The sequence below is a fragment of the Helobdella robusta genome, assembly GCF_000326865.2.
Source record: "Helobdella robusta unplaced genomic scaffold HELROscaffold_41, whole genome shotgun sequence".
In the NCBI taxonomy this organism is placed as follows: domain Eukaryota; kingdom Metazoa; phylum Annelida; class Clitellata; order Rhynchobdellida; family Glossiphoniidae; genus Helobdella; species Helobdella robusta.
The window spans coordinates 1,541,685-1,558,907 of record NW_008704941.1 but is presented as its reverse complement, the minus strand read 5'-3'; the positions used below and the strand labels follow the sequence as shown (position 1 = coordinate 1,558,907).

The 17,223-nt window shown below is 33.3% G+C and overlaps 2 protein-coding genes across 2 annotated transcripts in view; one reads left to right on the top strand and one right to left on the bottom strand.

The window, feature by feature from the left end:
• Positions 1-3: 3 nt before the first annotated feature.
• HELRODRAFT_177224 (hypothetical protein) lies at positions 4-2,091 on the top strand (the record flags this gene model as incomplete). Its single annotated transcript, XM_009025421.1, has 3 exons — positions 4-290; positions 1,614-1,739; positions 2,010-2,091. 3 exons carry the CDS (start codon positions 4-6, stop codon positions 2,089-2,091), a joined length of 495 nt encoding a protein of 164 aa, XP_009023669.1.
• Positions 2,092-14,250: 12,159 nt separating this feature from the next.
• Positions 14,251-17,223, bottom strand: part of HELRODRAFT_84683 (hypothetical protein) — a gene marked incomplete at both ends in the record, with an annotated part of 6,178 nt that continues 3,205 nt past the window's right edge. The window contains one exon of the mRNA XM_009025291.1: positions 14,251-14,366. Coding sequence (XP_009023539.1) covers positions 14,251-14,366 — 116 coding nt within the window. The remainder of the gene's footprint in view (positions 14,367-17,223) is intronic.

Below are 17,223 nucleotides of genomic sequence, written 5' to 3'. Positions count from 1 at the left end.
GATATGCAAGAAGACAATACATCCTACCTGTTCACCTCGGATAGACAAGGATCACTTTGCATTTTAACCCGGAAACATCTACACGAGAAAGAGAGAGAACAAGCACCTTACAGCTGCGCCATCGCTTACGAACTGTATTACCGTGCGTACTACATTATCATTACAAAAATTTTCAAGGGTTACACATGCGTTCAATGTCAACAACTACAACAGTTGCACTTAGACTTAGACGGTCTAAGCGCGGATGCGACTAAATTAATAATATGGGAAAAGAATTGTGGAGACCAGCGGTTTTTGATTGATGTTAACTGAGTTAATGAGTGCCCAGACGAGCCTCGATACCGTTGCTAACGTAAATAAATTGCGTTTCTGGGCAACCAGGCTTTCCATGGAAACGACGACGATGATGACGATGGTGATGATGGTAGTGATGTTGACGATGGTGATGATGGTAGTGATGTTGACGATGGTGATGATGGTAGTGATGTTGACGATGAGGATATTAATATAGTTTGTAATAGTGATATAAATGATATTATTTAAGATGATGAAAATGGTATGTAATATTAATGGTATAATTAATGATGGTGATGACGATGATAATATTTATGATGATTACGAAACTTAAATTTAAATCAGAGGATGATATTCTGAGTAATGCTAATTTGACATGTCCGTAATAGCATCGAACATTACTTATCTTCAACTTTAATCCTTTAAAATAAAATGTCTACTGCTATAAATTAAAAATTTTTTTTTTGCAACGAAAGTGTAATCCGTAACGAAACAATGCAAACAAAATTGTGTTATGAAGTCAGGAAGATTATTTTTGAAGAAATAATTTGATCAATTCACCCAACCAACCAAGCACATGAAATGTTATTTAATGGCAAGTTGAAAATCAAACACTCCCTACCTTAACTTCGTCTACATTACAAAAATATAACTACTGTTACTCTTACTACTACTACTGCTACTACTACTACTACTACTACTACTACTACTACTACTACTACTACTACAACTGCTACGCTGCTACCGTTGCGGCCACCTTTGCCACTCCAGATAATGTTGCTTGTATAGCTACTAGCCAAACACCAGATGCTGTTATTTTTATTACTTTGACTTTTACTACTACTACTATTACTCTACTACTACTACTACTGCTACTACTACTACTACTGCTGCTGCTACTACTACTACTACTACAACTGCTGCTGCTGCTACTACTGCTACTAATACTACTACTACTATTACTACTACTGCTACAACAACAACAACAACTACTACTACTACTACTGCTACGACTACTACTACTACTGATAAAACAATTGTTACTAATACTGAAACTGGATTATGAAATGCAATCCTGATAAAAAAGTTGTCCTGCTGATACTTCATATTATTGCTTGTGGTAAATTTTTTCTCTTCAAAAACTTAAACAGTCATTGCTAAAGTTATCGCCTGTGTGATAACTTTCGAAATATAGAAATAACGTTATTCCAAATGAAGTGAAGAATATTTACGCCATAGTAATATTGACTAATTATCTTTCATACTTAACCAAGGTATACAATCAACACACACGCAACAATCACGTACACAACCAACAGCCTAGATATGCACGTTTCGGACACATTAGCCAGAAAAGTGTTAGTAGCTGAGAGGAGACAGCCTAATAAAAGTGATAAGCTCTTCCATTTTACATTGTTAATAAGACACGGCATACTGAAGAATAAGTATTGTACTCACACGCACAAACACACAGACATACACACAAACACAAACACACACATAATATACAAATTCACACACACGAACATACATTAAAGCATATTATTACAAATCTTCACATTATTTGCTATATAAAAAAGTTAAATAACAAAGATTCTTAAGTACATCACTACAGAAAATAAATTACAACAACTGCTTCAACACACACTACTACCACACCACACATTACTACAACATGCCATATTTCTATTACACCACACCACACCACACGACAGCATCCATTATTGCGATTGCTTCAATTCAGACGGGCAGAGCATACCTCGTAAATACGCAGATACAACATCGGCGGTGTACTGACAAACTTTAAATTAAAACTTTCTCATTGATATATATCGCCCCTATCTGTATCTATCTATAGATACTGCATTTTTCGTACGGTTATCAAGCATTTGTATGGGTTGACACATATATATCATGTATACCTATAACCATGGGTATATGCGCTTAAATATAAATATATTTAAATATAATGTATCAAAAAAATCAAATGCAGTTGCTAACAATTGAGATTTTATTTTTGGTTGAAAATAAAAAAAGTTTATGAAATGCTGCGTCAGCTGCATTGAAAACGTCTTCTAAAGTAAATGTTGGTTCAAAACCTTCTGGTGGAAAAGAATTTTAGCGAGGAAGGTCTTCGTTCGTAAAAGAATATTTCACGTCGCAAAAGTCGCCAAAGTTGTGCTCGGTTACCTCAAGTCAATCAATGTTGAAGCTTTATCGTGTTACCCTGCTTTCAAAAAGAGGGTGAACGAGGACAGGCCAGATGATGCGCGTCCATCGACTTCTTTTCGTCTGTGCGTAAATGCCGAATATGGGATGTTATAACTTGCGACAACTCGTGGCTCGAGTATGAAGGGTCAGAGATTGGACAGTCAGCAAGACTGATTGACTCGCCTGGTCGACAAGCAACAACCAAGCCGAGATAAAAAATTAGGAATACTATTTGATTGATTCATTTTGTTGATAAAAACGACATAGATTTTTATTTCAATTTTCTGTTTTCATTAACATTGTGTAATGAGCTTGTGAGAGCGCTCCAGAGAAATGTTCATCTATAAAAAGGCGTTCTGATATTACTAATAATAAACACATGTGTATATGTATACATACACAGATACTTACACACGCCACAACCACACACACATATATACACGTATATATATTAGCATGTTTGTACGTTCGTTGTTTTGTATTTTTTTATGTTTGTATATTTCTAAATTGATCACGTGATAGTCGTAAATTACTTGAGGTTTTTGTTTGTTGTTTCTTCTTCCAGCTTTGTGCATTATATTGTATACAACTACACACATATATGTAGATACTATACTGTATATATAAATGTTTATACAAAAATAAATAAATAAATATATATATATAATTATAATATGTATAAAATTATAAAATATTTATAGTTAAATTTTTATCATTAGCTAATCAATTTTATCGTTTGTTTTGTCAATTGTCGTGCCATGTTTTATAATAATAATAATAATAATAATAATAATAATAATAATAATAATAATAATAACAATATTAATATTAATAATGATAATAATAATAATAATTTATTATAAGATTAAAACTGTCAGAAAATCAGTTATTGATGAAAACCACAGCATGTTCCGAGTTAGTTAGCTTCCTGCTTAATTTTTCGATTTTTCTAACGGTAACGATGGATCGTAAATCATTGTCCAGTTTCTCGAGTTCAAATACAAAATTTTTTTTTTTTTAATTCATTAGCGCGGCTAACACATCATATCAGCAAGAAGACGGCCTAGCCATGGGCTGGCTCTCCATTGGGAGTACTCTTCGCAAACTTATACCTTGGACATATCGAAGAAATGTTATTTAAAGAAGAAACAGAGCTAAAACCTAATATATACTGCCAATGCGTTGATGATATGTTTGTTACATGCAATAAAAATGATCAAATAGAAAAACTTCTACAACGACTAAATTCATCAAAATTAAAGTTTACAATTGAAAAAACATCTGACAATAAACTAGCACTCTTAGACTTAATAATACAAAATGCTCATGATGAATTTAAAACCTCAGTATACACCAAAGCAACAATCAAATGTTCATGTTTTAATGGAAGCAGTGAATGTTGTCAAACATATCTAGATAGAACGATCTCCGCTTTTGTAAACCGAGCTTATACGAACACTTCTGATGTTGGAAGCAAGCAGGAAAACAGAACTAGTTATAGCAACTAAATTACTCACAAATAATGGATATAAAACTATCATGCTTAAAATATATGAAAATTCTGGTTTGGAATTCAAGAAACTTGACAATTATTTACGATGTACTGTTAGAAAAATCGAAAAATTAAACAAGAAGCTAACTAACGAGGAACAAACTGTGATTTTCATATATGTATATATATATATATATATATATATATATATATATATATATGTGTGTGTGTGTGTGTGTGTGTGTGTGTGTGTGTGTGTGTGTGTGTGGTTCGGAGGGTGTCTATATGTATGTGTGTGTTAGTATTTATGCTCATCTAAATTGGGTATGATAGGGTAAACAAAAAAAACAAATAAAAAATAAACGATCCTACAAAGCAAGGAGAGAAAAAAAAAAGAGCGAAGTTATTCAGGTTATTCAACAGACCGCCGCCCAGAGGAAGGTGTCAATGTAACTAACATACAAAACCTCGTCGGAACTAACAAAAATCTTTACAGAAAAATTTTAACAATAAACAAAAACCATTACAAGGCATGATAGACCAGAAACAAATAAATAAGTTAACAAACAAAAAAACAAACAAACGAATAAACAAACAAATAAACAAACGAACGAACGAACGAACAAACAACACAAACAAACGCAACAGTGATATGAACACAAAGCGATAAATCTTAACGACATTATTCTGCCAACTCATTCAGACACACACACACACACACACACACACACACACACACAACACACACACACACACACACACACACACACATACATAAACATGCACACACACACAAACACACACCACACACACACGCACACACACGAATGCACGCACAGTCTACAAAAACACACATACTCGCAGTCGTAGACCTAAATGGACATACATGCAGACATAAACACACATACGGACAGGCATAAACACACATACATTCACACTTACAAGTTCACACGTTCACGGCTATATATTATGTGTAGCCAAGTATAGCTGATCACGTACATGTGCACCGGCTCATATTATTTATTATTTATCTTCATAATAGATTTAATTACTGATTGATTTACATGAAGTATTCATGCAAGCTCTCAGACAGACACTTACATACTTAATCGTAAAAAGCACGCACACACACACACACACGCACACACACATACACACACAAACACATGTGTGAGAAGTCATATTCCCAATCTAGCAAACATTCACTAAAGCAGTAAAAACAAGCAGGTATATAAAAAAAACCACAACAAAACCGAAACGGACACACGAGAAAGGAAAAACCTCCAACTGTAGGATAATTACCCGGCAGATAAAAAACAAGCCATCTGCACGGCTCTCCGCCGAAATGAATATTTATCGAGACGATTACGTCTCGGAGATAAGAAGAGACTAGTGGTATAAATAATATTCGACGCGTGATCGCCGTTGCAAACTCCACTAAGTCCCTCTCTTTAATGTTTCTTTATGCAGCTGGAGCGCGGCGGGTGACGCTGAAATGACTCACATGAAGCTTTTTTCGCTATTTTTTTTTCAACTTCTTGTTTTCGGTATGTTCGTTTGGAACTTTTTAAGATGTTGTAGTCTCATATTTTTTTACGGTTTTTTTTCTACTTTTATATTTTTTTTCTCGAAAATTTTTAAATCTGTTTCATGTATTGTATTTTCCGTTTTATCAAATGAACGAAGCTAATTTGAAAAGAAATCAAGAATATCTCCAACGGACGGACCCTTATTAATTTTTTAAAATTTGATTTATTTAATTTATTTTTAAAATATTTGCTTACTTATTTTGCGAGATTTTATTTGTTAAAATGTGACAGCTCTAACTTTATGATTGGTGTAATAATTGTGAAACGGGATTTTCTGTTACGAAGTAATGTTTAAAGTTACAAATTTTTTTACGTTATAAATAAATTAATTAATTAGTACGTAATTCATAAAACCATAAAATACTTCCTTCCACTTAAAACGTTAATCATTTGACCAAACGAAAAGCATTAGAAGAAAAAAATGAAAGCTGCTGAATCTTTTGTTCGAGGGTTAATTAAGTTTCATCAGCAGAACTGAAAGTGAAATTTATGCGAGTCTGCTTGAATGTGGAATGAAGTTGTCTGGCGGTAGGTAGGCGTCTCATGAAAGGACTGCATGCTTTATGTCGGCACAACTGAATTCTCCGCGTCTTATTCCATCACTGATTCTATTTTATTGATGCAGACTAATTTTTGTTTCTGGAATGCTTAAAAGTGAAGTTCTCTTGGTAAAAAGATCTCAAATAGCTTTACTCAGTGAGGCCGCCGGTTGCGTTGTTTTTGTTTAACGACGTCAGCAAAGAATATTTAAAAACTCCTCTTTTAAATTTATAAGGTACGATGGTAATGCAGTGCTGTGCATTCTAACCTCATACTTACATGAATCACAAAACTCAACCAGTTAACAGTGGATACGATCATACACATAAGTCTAAAAATTTATTTTTTCCAAAACGTATACAAATACATACAATTCATTTACAACATAGAATAACATAGCATAAAAACTGGGTATATTTATAACTTTCACTTAATTGCTATAGAGATACATAATAATTATATAGTGTTTATATTAAAACAGGATTTAATTATTTGGCTATTTAAATATACGTATCAGAAATTCAACTATATTGATATATTGATATCATATGATTGATTATTTGATATAAAACTAGTTAAAACTTTTATATGTATATAGAACTTGGATACACGCATGTAAAACTTATGCATATGTATATATTTATATATGTATATATATGTGTGTGTGTACATATGTATATATGTATATATATGTGTACATATGTGTACATATGTGTACATATGTATATATATATATATATATATATATATATATGTACACACACATATATATATATATATATATATATATGTGTGTATACATATATATACACATACATATATATAAGTGCATCGGCGTGTGCGTGTTTTTCTTCCCTCGTTTATTAATCAGCGTTGGGAGGAATAAACTGTCTCAAGTTTACATTTAAATTCAAATCACGTGCTTCGCATAATAGGAAATGAGGCAAATGTTTGTAGTACTGCCGTGGAGGTTTCTGGAGTTTTGTATGTAGAGGATGTTTTTGCTCTATTTGTCTATGCGTAGAAGACATCTGTCTGTGCTGCTCCCCTCTTTGCGGCCTAATTCTTCGTTGTTTGTTTTTGAATTGAATGTTTTTTGATCTTGTACCCTCATAGTTTTTTTTTGAAGTTTTATTATTTTGTTAAAAAAAGGAAATACGGGGTTTGTTGCAGCATGCGAATTTATAAAAAAAATTATCATAGAATGAGAAAAATAAAATAATTTTGATGAATAAATAACTTAGTATACTGAAAGGATCACCAACAAGCTGCGCTTGTTGGTGCCATGCCAAACAAAACAAAGTTGTTTTTGTTTGAATTGATGATTTGTTTGTGATGAAAATATTTTTTTTTACAAAATTACGAAGGAACTGTTTTGAAATGTATATTTTATTTTTTAGAAATTCGTGGAAATTTTAATGAATTCAAAAAAGTTGATGGTAAATATAACAATAAAGGACTGATTTAATGAGTTTTCCAAGAATTTCGAATATTTACGGCTTGTTAAAATTTAGAAAAGTAACAAAATTTATTTTAAAATAATTTTTGTTTTTTGTTTAAAAATACAAGTAGGATATATCTGAATCGTTGGAGATATCTTGATGACTTTCCAGTGATGAAGTCACCGCATAAAGTACGATTGACATCCATTTAGGTACTCTAACAGAAGTACAGCCTATTTAGTTTAAAGTTCACTATTTGAGTAACACTCAACTCATGTGACTACCCATGGTGTTTAAAATATAAATAAATATATCTTCCACGTTCCATTTAGCAAGCTAACAACTAATTGCTTCACGTGCCTCTTTGTTTATTAGTTTTTTAATAATTTAAACTAGTATTACAGTCATAAAATTTTAAGCTAGAATTGCTTTAATTTATTGAATTTGTCTTATAAATTTTACATGTAAAAAATAGTAGTACACACACAAACAAACATGATGTAACCATTGGTAACGCAATGCTTCTAAATCTATGCTGAGTTTAAATACTATGGTTGGGCAGTGGGGGTGTAATGGTTGAAAAAATTCTGTGTCGCAGTGGCCGGTTTCGAATGCGAGCACATCTCCGTCTCTTGTACGCTTTATATAGCCTCACCTCTTAGACGCTTTATTTGGTCACACGTATTCGTTCGTGTATGTGTTGTTTAGATATCTGAATAATGCAATAAAAAAAGACTCCCTATAGTTCAATTCCTAATATCAAAATTAATGACAAAAACTAACATTGAAATGAATACGTACAATTTTAATTAGAAATAAGTCAAACCAATCTATATTTAGTTGTTCTTTCTTATTTTATAAAAATTAAAATTGAAGTTTCACACAAGAAATCCTAACCTGACAAAACTAAAAATAAGTTGGACGCATGAAGATGCAACCACCCTACATGCCCCACACACAACAGAGGTGCAACTTTCAAACATGTAGACGGAAAAACAAACGAGTTGACAAACAAATAACGTACAAATTTACTTACGAAAAGACAAACAACATCCACAAAAATAAATAATGTACAAACAAACAAACAACTAACGAACAAAGGACAAACAAACAAATAAACAACAGGCAAACATGTAAACGAACAAAACAAACAAACGATGGACAAACAAATAGACGAACAGAACAAACAAAATTAATTTGAAAAGCTAAAAAATTAATCAAACAACGAAGATGGAAAAGTATTGGTAGAAAAAAAATGAAATTTTTGAACAAACATCGCCGCCATGGTTACACGAAACATCAGAAGGACCAGGCATTCAGTTAATCAAGCAAACATGCAACATACGCGCACATAAACACACAAACAAAAACATATGTAATATTTACAAGGAACGCAGCGCGCGCGCACACATTTACACACACATGTGTGTATGAACTTATCTATAAGTTAAGTCATAATATATACGTGTTATTTACTTAGCGTTTCGTTTTAAACGTCCTCATATGACAATGAATTTCATTACAACTGCACAAAATTTAAAACTTTTTCCGTACGATATTTCCAAATTTTTTTAAAATAATTATTTAAATACACACAATTCAAAATTTCAATTTTTACGATACCCTCTGGTAAAAATTCACACGTCAAGATTTTCTTTACGTTTTCATTTCAACCAGATAATGAAATTAAATTTTTAAGCTAATAATATTAATATTTCATTGGATGTTCAGTCATTTAAAAAAAAAATTTGTCAAGATAATTAAAGATGAGGATGAAAATGAAAAATACTTACATAACATTTTAATTAAAGGTTCAAAGATAACAAAAATGGATTAATACATATTTACTTCTTTCGTCACGACTATTATAACTTTAATGCGTGACTGCTTGAGCATTCGAGTTTGAGCAAATTGAAAGTAGGAGCGTATTTCAGCTGTTAAAATTGTCAATTACCTTGTTCATTAAAATAAAAAAATGTTTTTTAGAATTAAAAAAAATGTCTTATTAAGTGAACAACGTTTAAAACATTCCATAAGATTTTTTAAAATATTATTTTATTTTCGGAAGGTAGTTGAGTCATTCATTCATTCATTCATTGGCAGACATTCTTCACGCTTAATTGCCTGAAACGTGATGAATGTTACAAATTATTGCTTGAATTTAAACTTGACATTTCCGGTGGGCATCAACATAACTTATTAGTCATATACATTACTTATTATAAATTTACATTACTTATCATAAATTAACATTACTTATCATATATTAACATTACTTATCATGAATTAACATTACTAATCGTAAATTAAACTTACACATTATAAATTAACATTACTAATAATAAATAAACTTTGCGTATTTATTATAAATTAACGTTACTTGCAAAACATTAACATTTATTATTATAAATTAACATTATTTATCATGATTGTTCGAAGGTCTGTTTAAACATTCGAACAATTATATTTCATCAAATGTGTAGCTATACTGAGAAAATTTTTTACTTAGAAATAATTATTTGGTTTCTTTTTTGAAAAATCTGAAACAGTTAATCAAATTAAATTTGAGTCAAATACAAAAATGCGACAAAATGAATAAAAATAAATTTTATTATTCAATTAAATTAAAAAAAAAAACAATTTTTTATCATCACCAATAATAATTAAAAGGAGGAGATGCTGGTTTCGATGGTTTCTTAAATTAATTTAATAGTGAGAACATTCATCTACGAAGACGGAAGTTTAACTCGAGCTGGAGAGTTTACGTTCGTCCCAGCAACATTCCAACTCAGAAAATGGTGCAAGAAGATGTCTGGCAGTGTTGGAAAGTTGACAAGTTACTAAGGACCTTATAGCGTTCATCCATCAGCACATAATAACGACGAAACCGTCATTATCAGTAGCAATGCATTATAAGTAGGGCCTGATGGTTTCATAAATACACACACACCACACGACACACACACAAACACGACACACACACGCATACGGCATACGCACACAAAAATACACTGAATACTCCTATCCAGCCTACTTTACATATTAAATCAACAAGAGTGGACAAACGTGAAATCATCGAATGCACAGAAACTTTTGACCGCACAAAACTCATGCGATGAAATAAAAAATAAAATATATGATAGTGTACAACACTCGCATACGACAGGACGCACAAGTATGGCGCTATATAAATTGAACACGTGAGGTAGCACGTGACTGCAATATTAAACGCGCCAAGAAGTCAGAAATAAAAGAATGAACGTAGTGCGCCATTTTTTTCAATTTATTTCATCCTATTCTTTAATCTGTCCGTCGCTTTCTATGGCAGTCCTTCATTTTCCGTTCCTTCCAACCTTCAGTTCCTCAATTCATCCACCCACACCGAATACACTAACTTCTGATTTTTTTTATGCTTTATTTTCAAATATATTTTTTGCTACATTGAGTGCTGACCTGGTTCGAGCGCAAGCTGTTCCAAACGTTAGAACTATCCCAAGCTTAAACGATCCCAAACTACCCCCCATAAAATACACACACACACACACACACACACACAAACACACACACACACACACACAGATGTATGTATGGCCTACGCTGTAGATGTTAAAATCTTTGTAAACAAAAATTTTAATTGCAATAATTATTTAGTAAGGAAGGATGTGATATCATCTTCATGCTTATCGAGGCAGCATACTAAAGAACCAAAAACAAGGGTTAAATTGTGTTTTTATTGGTTTTAATTTTTGTATAAAAAACGCGTAAAATATTTTTAATTTCATTAAATATTATATTTTTCGAAAAAAGTTTCGCATATTTAAAAAAATTTAAAACAAGCAAGATTACTTGCCTGCAATTATGCTTGCTCAAAATGGCTGCTGGCCAGACAAGATGTTTTGTAAGCACGTACAAGCCGGAAACAAACGACCTCTTTTATTGTGGTTTATATTCGGATGTTGATTTATTGCTTCTGTACGTGTCTATCTGCGTGCATATTTACCGAACGCAGCAGCGCATTTCCGCGTCTTCCCGAACTCACATCAGCGTTCGTCTCAAATTTATGCAAGAAATTGCCTGCCTCCTGAAAATGTTCGCTATTGAAACGTTGTTTTTCTTAAACTCGTACCACATCAATACTTACTGCTAATTATTGTATTGATTCAACTGCATTGGCTTGTATCAGGCGGTTCATGTAGCAACAAAGGTAACATGTTTTGTTTGTCAACAATGACGTTATATTCGAATGAATGCTAATTCAAAAATATTCCAAAGCATACATACATATGCGCATGTATAAATAGAGGGTTGTACCAACATCTAGGCTGAAAATATGCATGTACAGTAATTTACACTTACGCTAACAAACACGTTCAACAAATGCACAAAGCATGCTTGTATCAAATATTGGTGGCAAAACCAATTAGAACAAACACAAATTAATGGAAAAATAAGAACGAACGTGTGAACGTGCAAACAAAAATTCAAGCAAACAAATTAAACAACAAACGAACATACAAACAAACAAACAAACGATCAAACAAACATAGGCACGAAGAGAAATAGAGATAAATATGAAACAATGGAAAATATAACGACGAACTATCCATCCATCCCTGGCGAATAATGCCGACACCACTATTTACGACTACCGAGACATTATGTCTCTCTCTCTCGCTAACATCTCTCTCTTTCTCTCTCTCTCTCTTTATTTTTTCTTTTACTTTCTCTTCGTCTCTTATCTTTCCATATGATTGTATTTTCCTTTATTTCCACGCGAGCATAAATACACATAGATATCCCTTTCTATCGGAGCATCCATCTTGATGGTCACGTGACAATGACGTCATTTATAAGCGCGTCATTACAAACAATGGGTCCAGTATGAAAGATGTTCCTTCTATTTTTAAAATGCAAAGTTTGGTAGCTCGTAATGAATGATTTAATGCAATTTTTTGAGGTAATTAACAATAAATTGCTCTTCTTTGCTGGACGTAAATATGATCAGTCTCGTGTAGTTGTATTTTTTTATATGTACCGTTGTTCTCTCGAAGATGATTGGTTCGCAACATTAATCTATGTTGATTATTATCTAATGTTTGGTATCAAATAAATGTTTATGTGTTTATAAATTTATTTTGAAAAAATGCTGATTCATTAACGAATAGATAAACAAAATGAGACTTAACAAATTATCTGTCCAAATAACAATCAATAGCAAACAAAAACAACGACATCAACCAGCATCAAACAACAACAACATCAGACAACAAACAACAACAACCACAACCACATAACCAACTCACCCACTCCAGATGAAACCAAAGACATAACTCAGCATCTTCTTACTCAGTTCCTTGTCTTCAGCCGTGTAAGTGCTCTTAAAAATACCGAGACCGTCAACCAACGGGGCGGCGAACAAGTAGGCGAGTTCCATTCCTAGTCCGTCTGGGAAAAAATCTGATAAATTTTGTTGCCGCTGATGTTGTTGTTGTGAATATTGTGATTGATGTTGTGTCGAATACTGTAATTGGTGTTGTGGATGTCGGCCATCTTGTTTTTGCCATTGTTGTTGCTGTTGTTGATAATTTAATTGCTGTTGTTGATGTTGATGTTGTTGTTGGGAAGAACTAAAATGATTCACAAATCCGTTACCTCTTGCGGAATATTCGTTAGAAGCCGTCTCGCTGTCGGCAACTTCCTCTTTATTGTTTTGTCCAAAACTGAAGAAAAACGTCGACGACTTAACTGGGGCGCAGTTGGAATGAATTTTAGCTAACTTGATGGCTGGAGCAGCAAACAGACCGTCAGTTAACAAGTCGATTAAACTTTTTTCAGGCGTCTTTCCATCGCTTGGTTTTTCCCATTCATAATAATTGTGACCGAGAATGTCGAATATTTTCTGTCGGTGGTATCGATAGTTGTTCCTGACGTAGGTTCGCAGTATCCTTGCATTGCGTATCCCGTCATCTTCGTTTGGGTTTGCGAAGGGGATGTATTGGTTTCCGGATGTTTCCGTCAAACCGATCATCAAAGGGATTGATCCAAAATTATCCAACTGAATATCGGTGTCAATTTTTTTAAAAGTGGAAGGTCGTTGTTTTGGAGGTTGTAATTGTGGCTGGGGACGATTGGAATATTTAATCTTTTTGAGATTTTTGTAACGCTTCTTTAAAAATTGTTTTTGCTGCGATTTCTGCTTGTTGATATTTTCTAAATAATTCGATTTGCTTTTTCGTACTTCTGCCCATCCAGATTTTTCACTTTTATCCAATCGAATTTGTTTATGTAAACTTTTCGCAGCTTTGTGATATTTCTTCCTGCAGTTGCGCACGGTCAGACGCTGCAGTGATGAGGTAATTAAAGAGCGACTGTCGACCACAGGTCCGAACGTTGGCGAATACTTGGGTCCGCTGAGAATCGTGTTGACGATCGCATCAAATTTTTGCGATTTTAGGCACAGAACTAATTGTTGGCTATAATCAGACGATGAAGACGACGAAGATGGTGACGAAGACGATGATGATGAAGATTGTGAGTGTGCTGAAGAATTTTTATTGAGTGGATCTGCAATGTAAACATTGTTACTAAAGGAATTATTTGTACCTACTCCATCGTGAGTGTCGTCATGTGGTTGGGCCGAAGGAGGTACGAAGTTAACTTCTGAAGATGGCGTTAATGTTGTGGAACAGTTCAACATGTTGGCGAGTTGTTGTGTGTACAATGTTGGGTTGTGTTGAAGGGACCAGCTGGAGAACGCTGTACCCCCCAATAAAATCAACCGCTGAAAGAGAAATTTTCCTGTGTTGTTGGTAATGATAATGGTTTATTTTTGGCAATTAATTTATTTTTAAGTAACAAATAAATTTCTTTTTTTTTGAAAATTCAATAAAAAACTTTTCCCCACTACAATTTGTTATCCATTCTATTTAATTCATACGGTCATTTCATACGGTCATTTTAAAAGAAGATTTTTGGACGCGTGTACAGTACACCTAATTTAAATAAAATCTCGACCGGCTTATGGTAAGACTTGTAGCTTTTCTTATCAATGAAATTTTATTTTTGTTTCATTTGAGAAACAAAAGTATTTTTTTAAAATCTTTCCGTAAAATAGATCTTCATATTATGAATTTAAATTTTTATTTATATGCCGAGTTAGTATAGTGGTAGTGAGCCCGGTCTTGCGTTCCAGTGGTCGGATTCAAATGCACACAAACCTCCGTCTCTCATACATCAGCGTGAAAGATCTGTTATTCTACAGACATGCACATGCATACGATGTGTTTTTCAAACTTCAGATAGAGCCCTTCAACACTACGGGTATAGCGCTAAATAAACAAGATGGATTAATTGAGGGTTTCTCTGATACTTACACGAACAACAAAAATAGTTGACATGTATAAGCCACAATATTACGTTAATAGTAACACAACTTTAAACTCCTCTTGCTAATTTTAACAAATTTAACCGTTAAAACTTCCTACACAATTTCTCGCACAGTTTAATTTTCATAAACGCATGCAACAGATTTTCAATATAATACTACAAATATATTAAGCTTAAGTTTTTACTTCTAATCAGTTGGGAATTTAAGGGAGGGCCGGGAAAACTACGTCCCCCCCGTCAGCAGTATTTTAACAAAAAAATCAGTGAAACTTCAGCTTTTACAAAGAAAAACACCGTTTAAAGTTGAAAATTGATTAAAAATTGACAAGATAAGCAAAAAAAGTAGCCGAATTTTAATGAACGCCTGTGTTAAAATGATAAAAAAAATCACAATCAGTCAGTGTAAATAGTTAGACAAAACCATTTGAAAAATAACAAGGCAATGAAATACTACAAAAAATATTTAGTTTGTAAAATAAACAAGAAAACTGACAGAAAAAAAATTTCGCCGAAAAACGGTTTGGACACTGATTGACAATTTGACAGTAGGTATTAAGTCAGGTTAGGCTATCGAGAAAAACATTTTAAAAAATAAATCACACTATCTACACTGAGTTTGAAACATTTTACTCTCGACAATCTTTTAAATATTTAAAGAGCTCATTTTCGATTTCATTAAAACAAATCTTTGCCGTGTTCGTTCAGATTAAAATTTTCTCATTTTAAAATAAATAAATACCCAATTTTTTTCATATGATGATGTCATATGATGATATGTTGTTAGCATTTTGTCTACCATTAAGCATCTTATTAAATATTAAAAATCCATGTCAATACCGGCACTGTTATTAAATTATGTTGTTAGTTTATCAGGCAGTTGTATTGTTTATGTTGCATGTTTTGAAGATCGTGCAACACCGTTTTAGTTAGTTTTATTCATTATTATTTTTATTATTAACTGTTTTGCTTGGTAATTTGACAAACAACTCAGTGTCGTATGTTGATACATGAATATTTAATTATTTTTATGGCCATTATAGTTTTCAAGTAGCATTTTATAAAAATTTTTGCAGATTGGTTTAAAATTTGAGAGGGTAAAGACGAACCGTTGTTCATCCATTCGCACACACAAACTAACACACACACACCACACACACACACAAACACACACACACACACAAACACACACACACACACACACACACATACACACACACACAAACACACACACACACACAAACTAACATTCAGAAACCATCACAAATCCAGTCAGCTGAAAACCTCAACAATTACTCAGACATACAAACATATTTCCTAACAAACTTACGCGAATTCAAATGAAGGACTTTGAATAGACGCATACGCGCCGACACACGCAAGTATTTCGAGATAAATACGTAACGTATATAAACGCAAACGAATGCGAACGAAACTAGACTCGGAGACTGATAGATTCATACAGATGTAGACAAAGGTTATGCTTTATTGAATGGACGATGGTAGGGAGGCGAGCAGGCAGGCAGACAAGCAGGTAGACAGGCAGACAGACAGACAGAGAGACAGACAAACAGGCAGGCAGACATATGATGGCGTTGCGACTCCTTCTTAAGATTGATACAGTTGCGGTCAAAAGTTTCACTCGTTGGTGACGCAACGAATCAATAATAACTTGCTTGTGGATATTTCTTCCGAGGTTTCAGCTGGTCGCAGAGATAATGATGATTGTTGGATTATAAGGAGAAAAATGATGATGATGGGAGTGATACGAATGACGGCAATGATGATGTGTATGATCAAAAAAAAATAGGATGTTATAATAGTCAATGCTGGTTGCTAGCTGCAAGTTGCGGTGTTGCTGGTTGCGTGTTGCTGGTTGCGGTGTTGCTGATACATAGTGATGATTGTTGTATATTTGTTTGAGAAATATTTAATATACGTTATTAAATGACAATAGGAGCAAAAAATGTCAAGAACTTGTAGATTAATTTTTCAGGTTGTCATCAAATTAATTCCTACGCTGGTTTTCAAGGAAGAAAAAATTCCGGTTGCATGATGCAGACGAAACATTATAATTGAATTAATTAAGATCATTTCGTCTCTACTAGTCATGTTTCGAAACATAATTAGGAGCATGCTAAGTAGGATGTTGTTGATGGGTGCCTGGCTGACTGGTTGGTTGGTTGGCTGGTTGGTTGGTTGGTTGATTGGTTGGATGGTTGGTTGATTGGTTGGTTGGTTGGTTGGTTGGTTTTTAACTGGTTGGCTGATT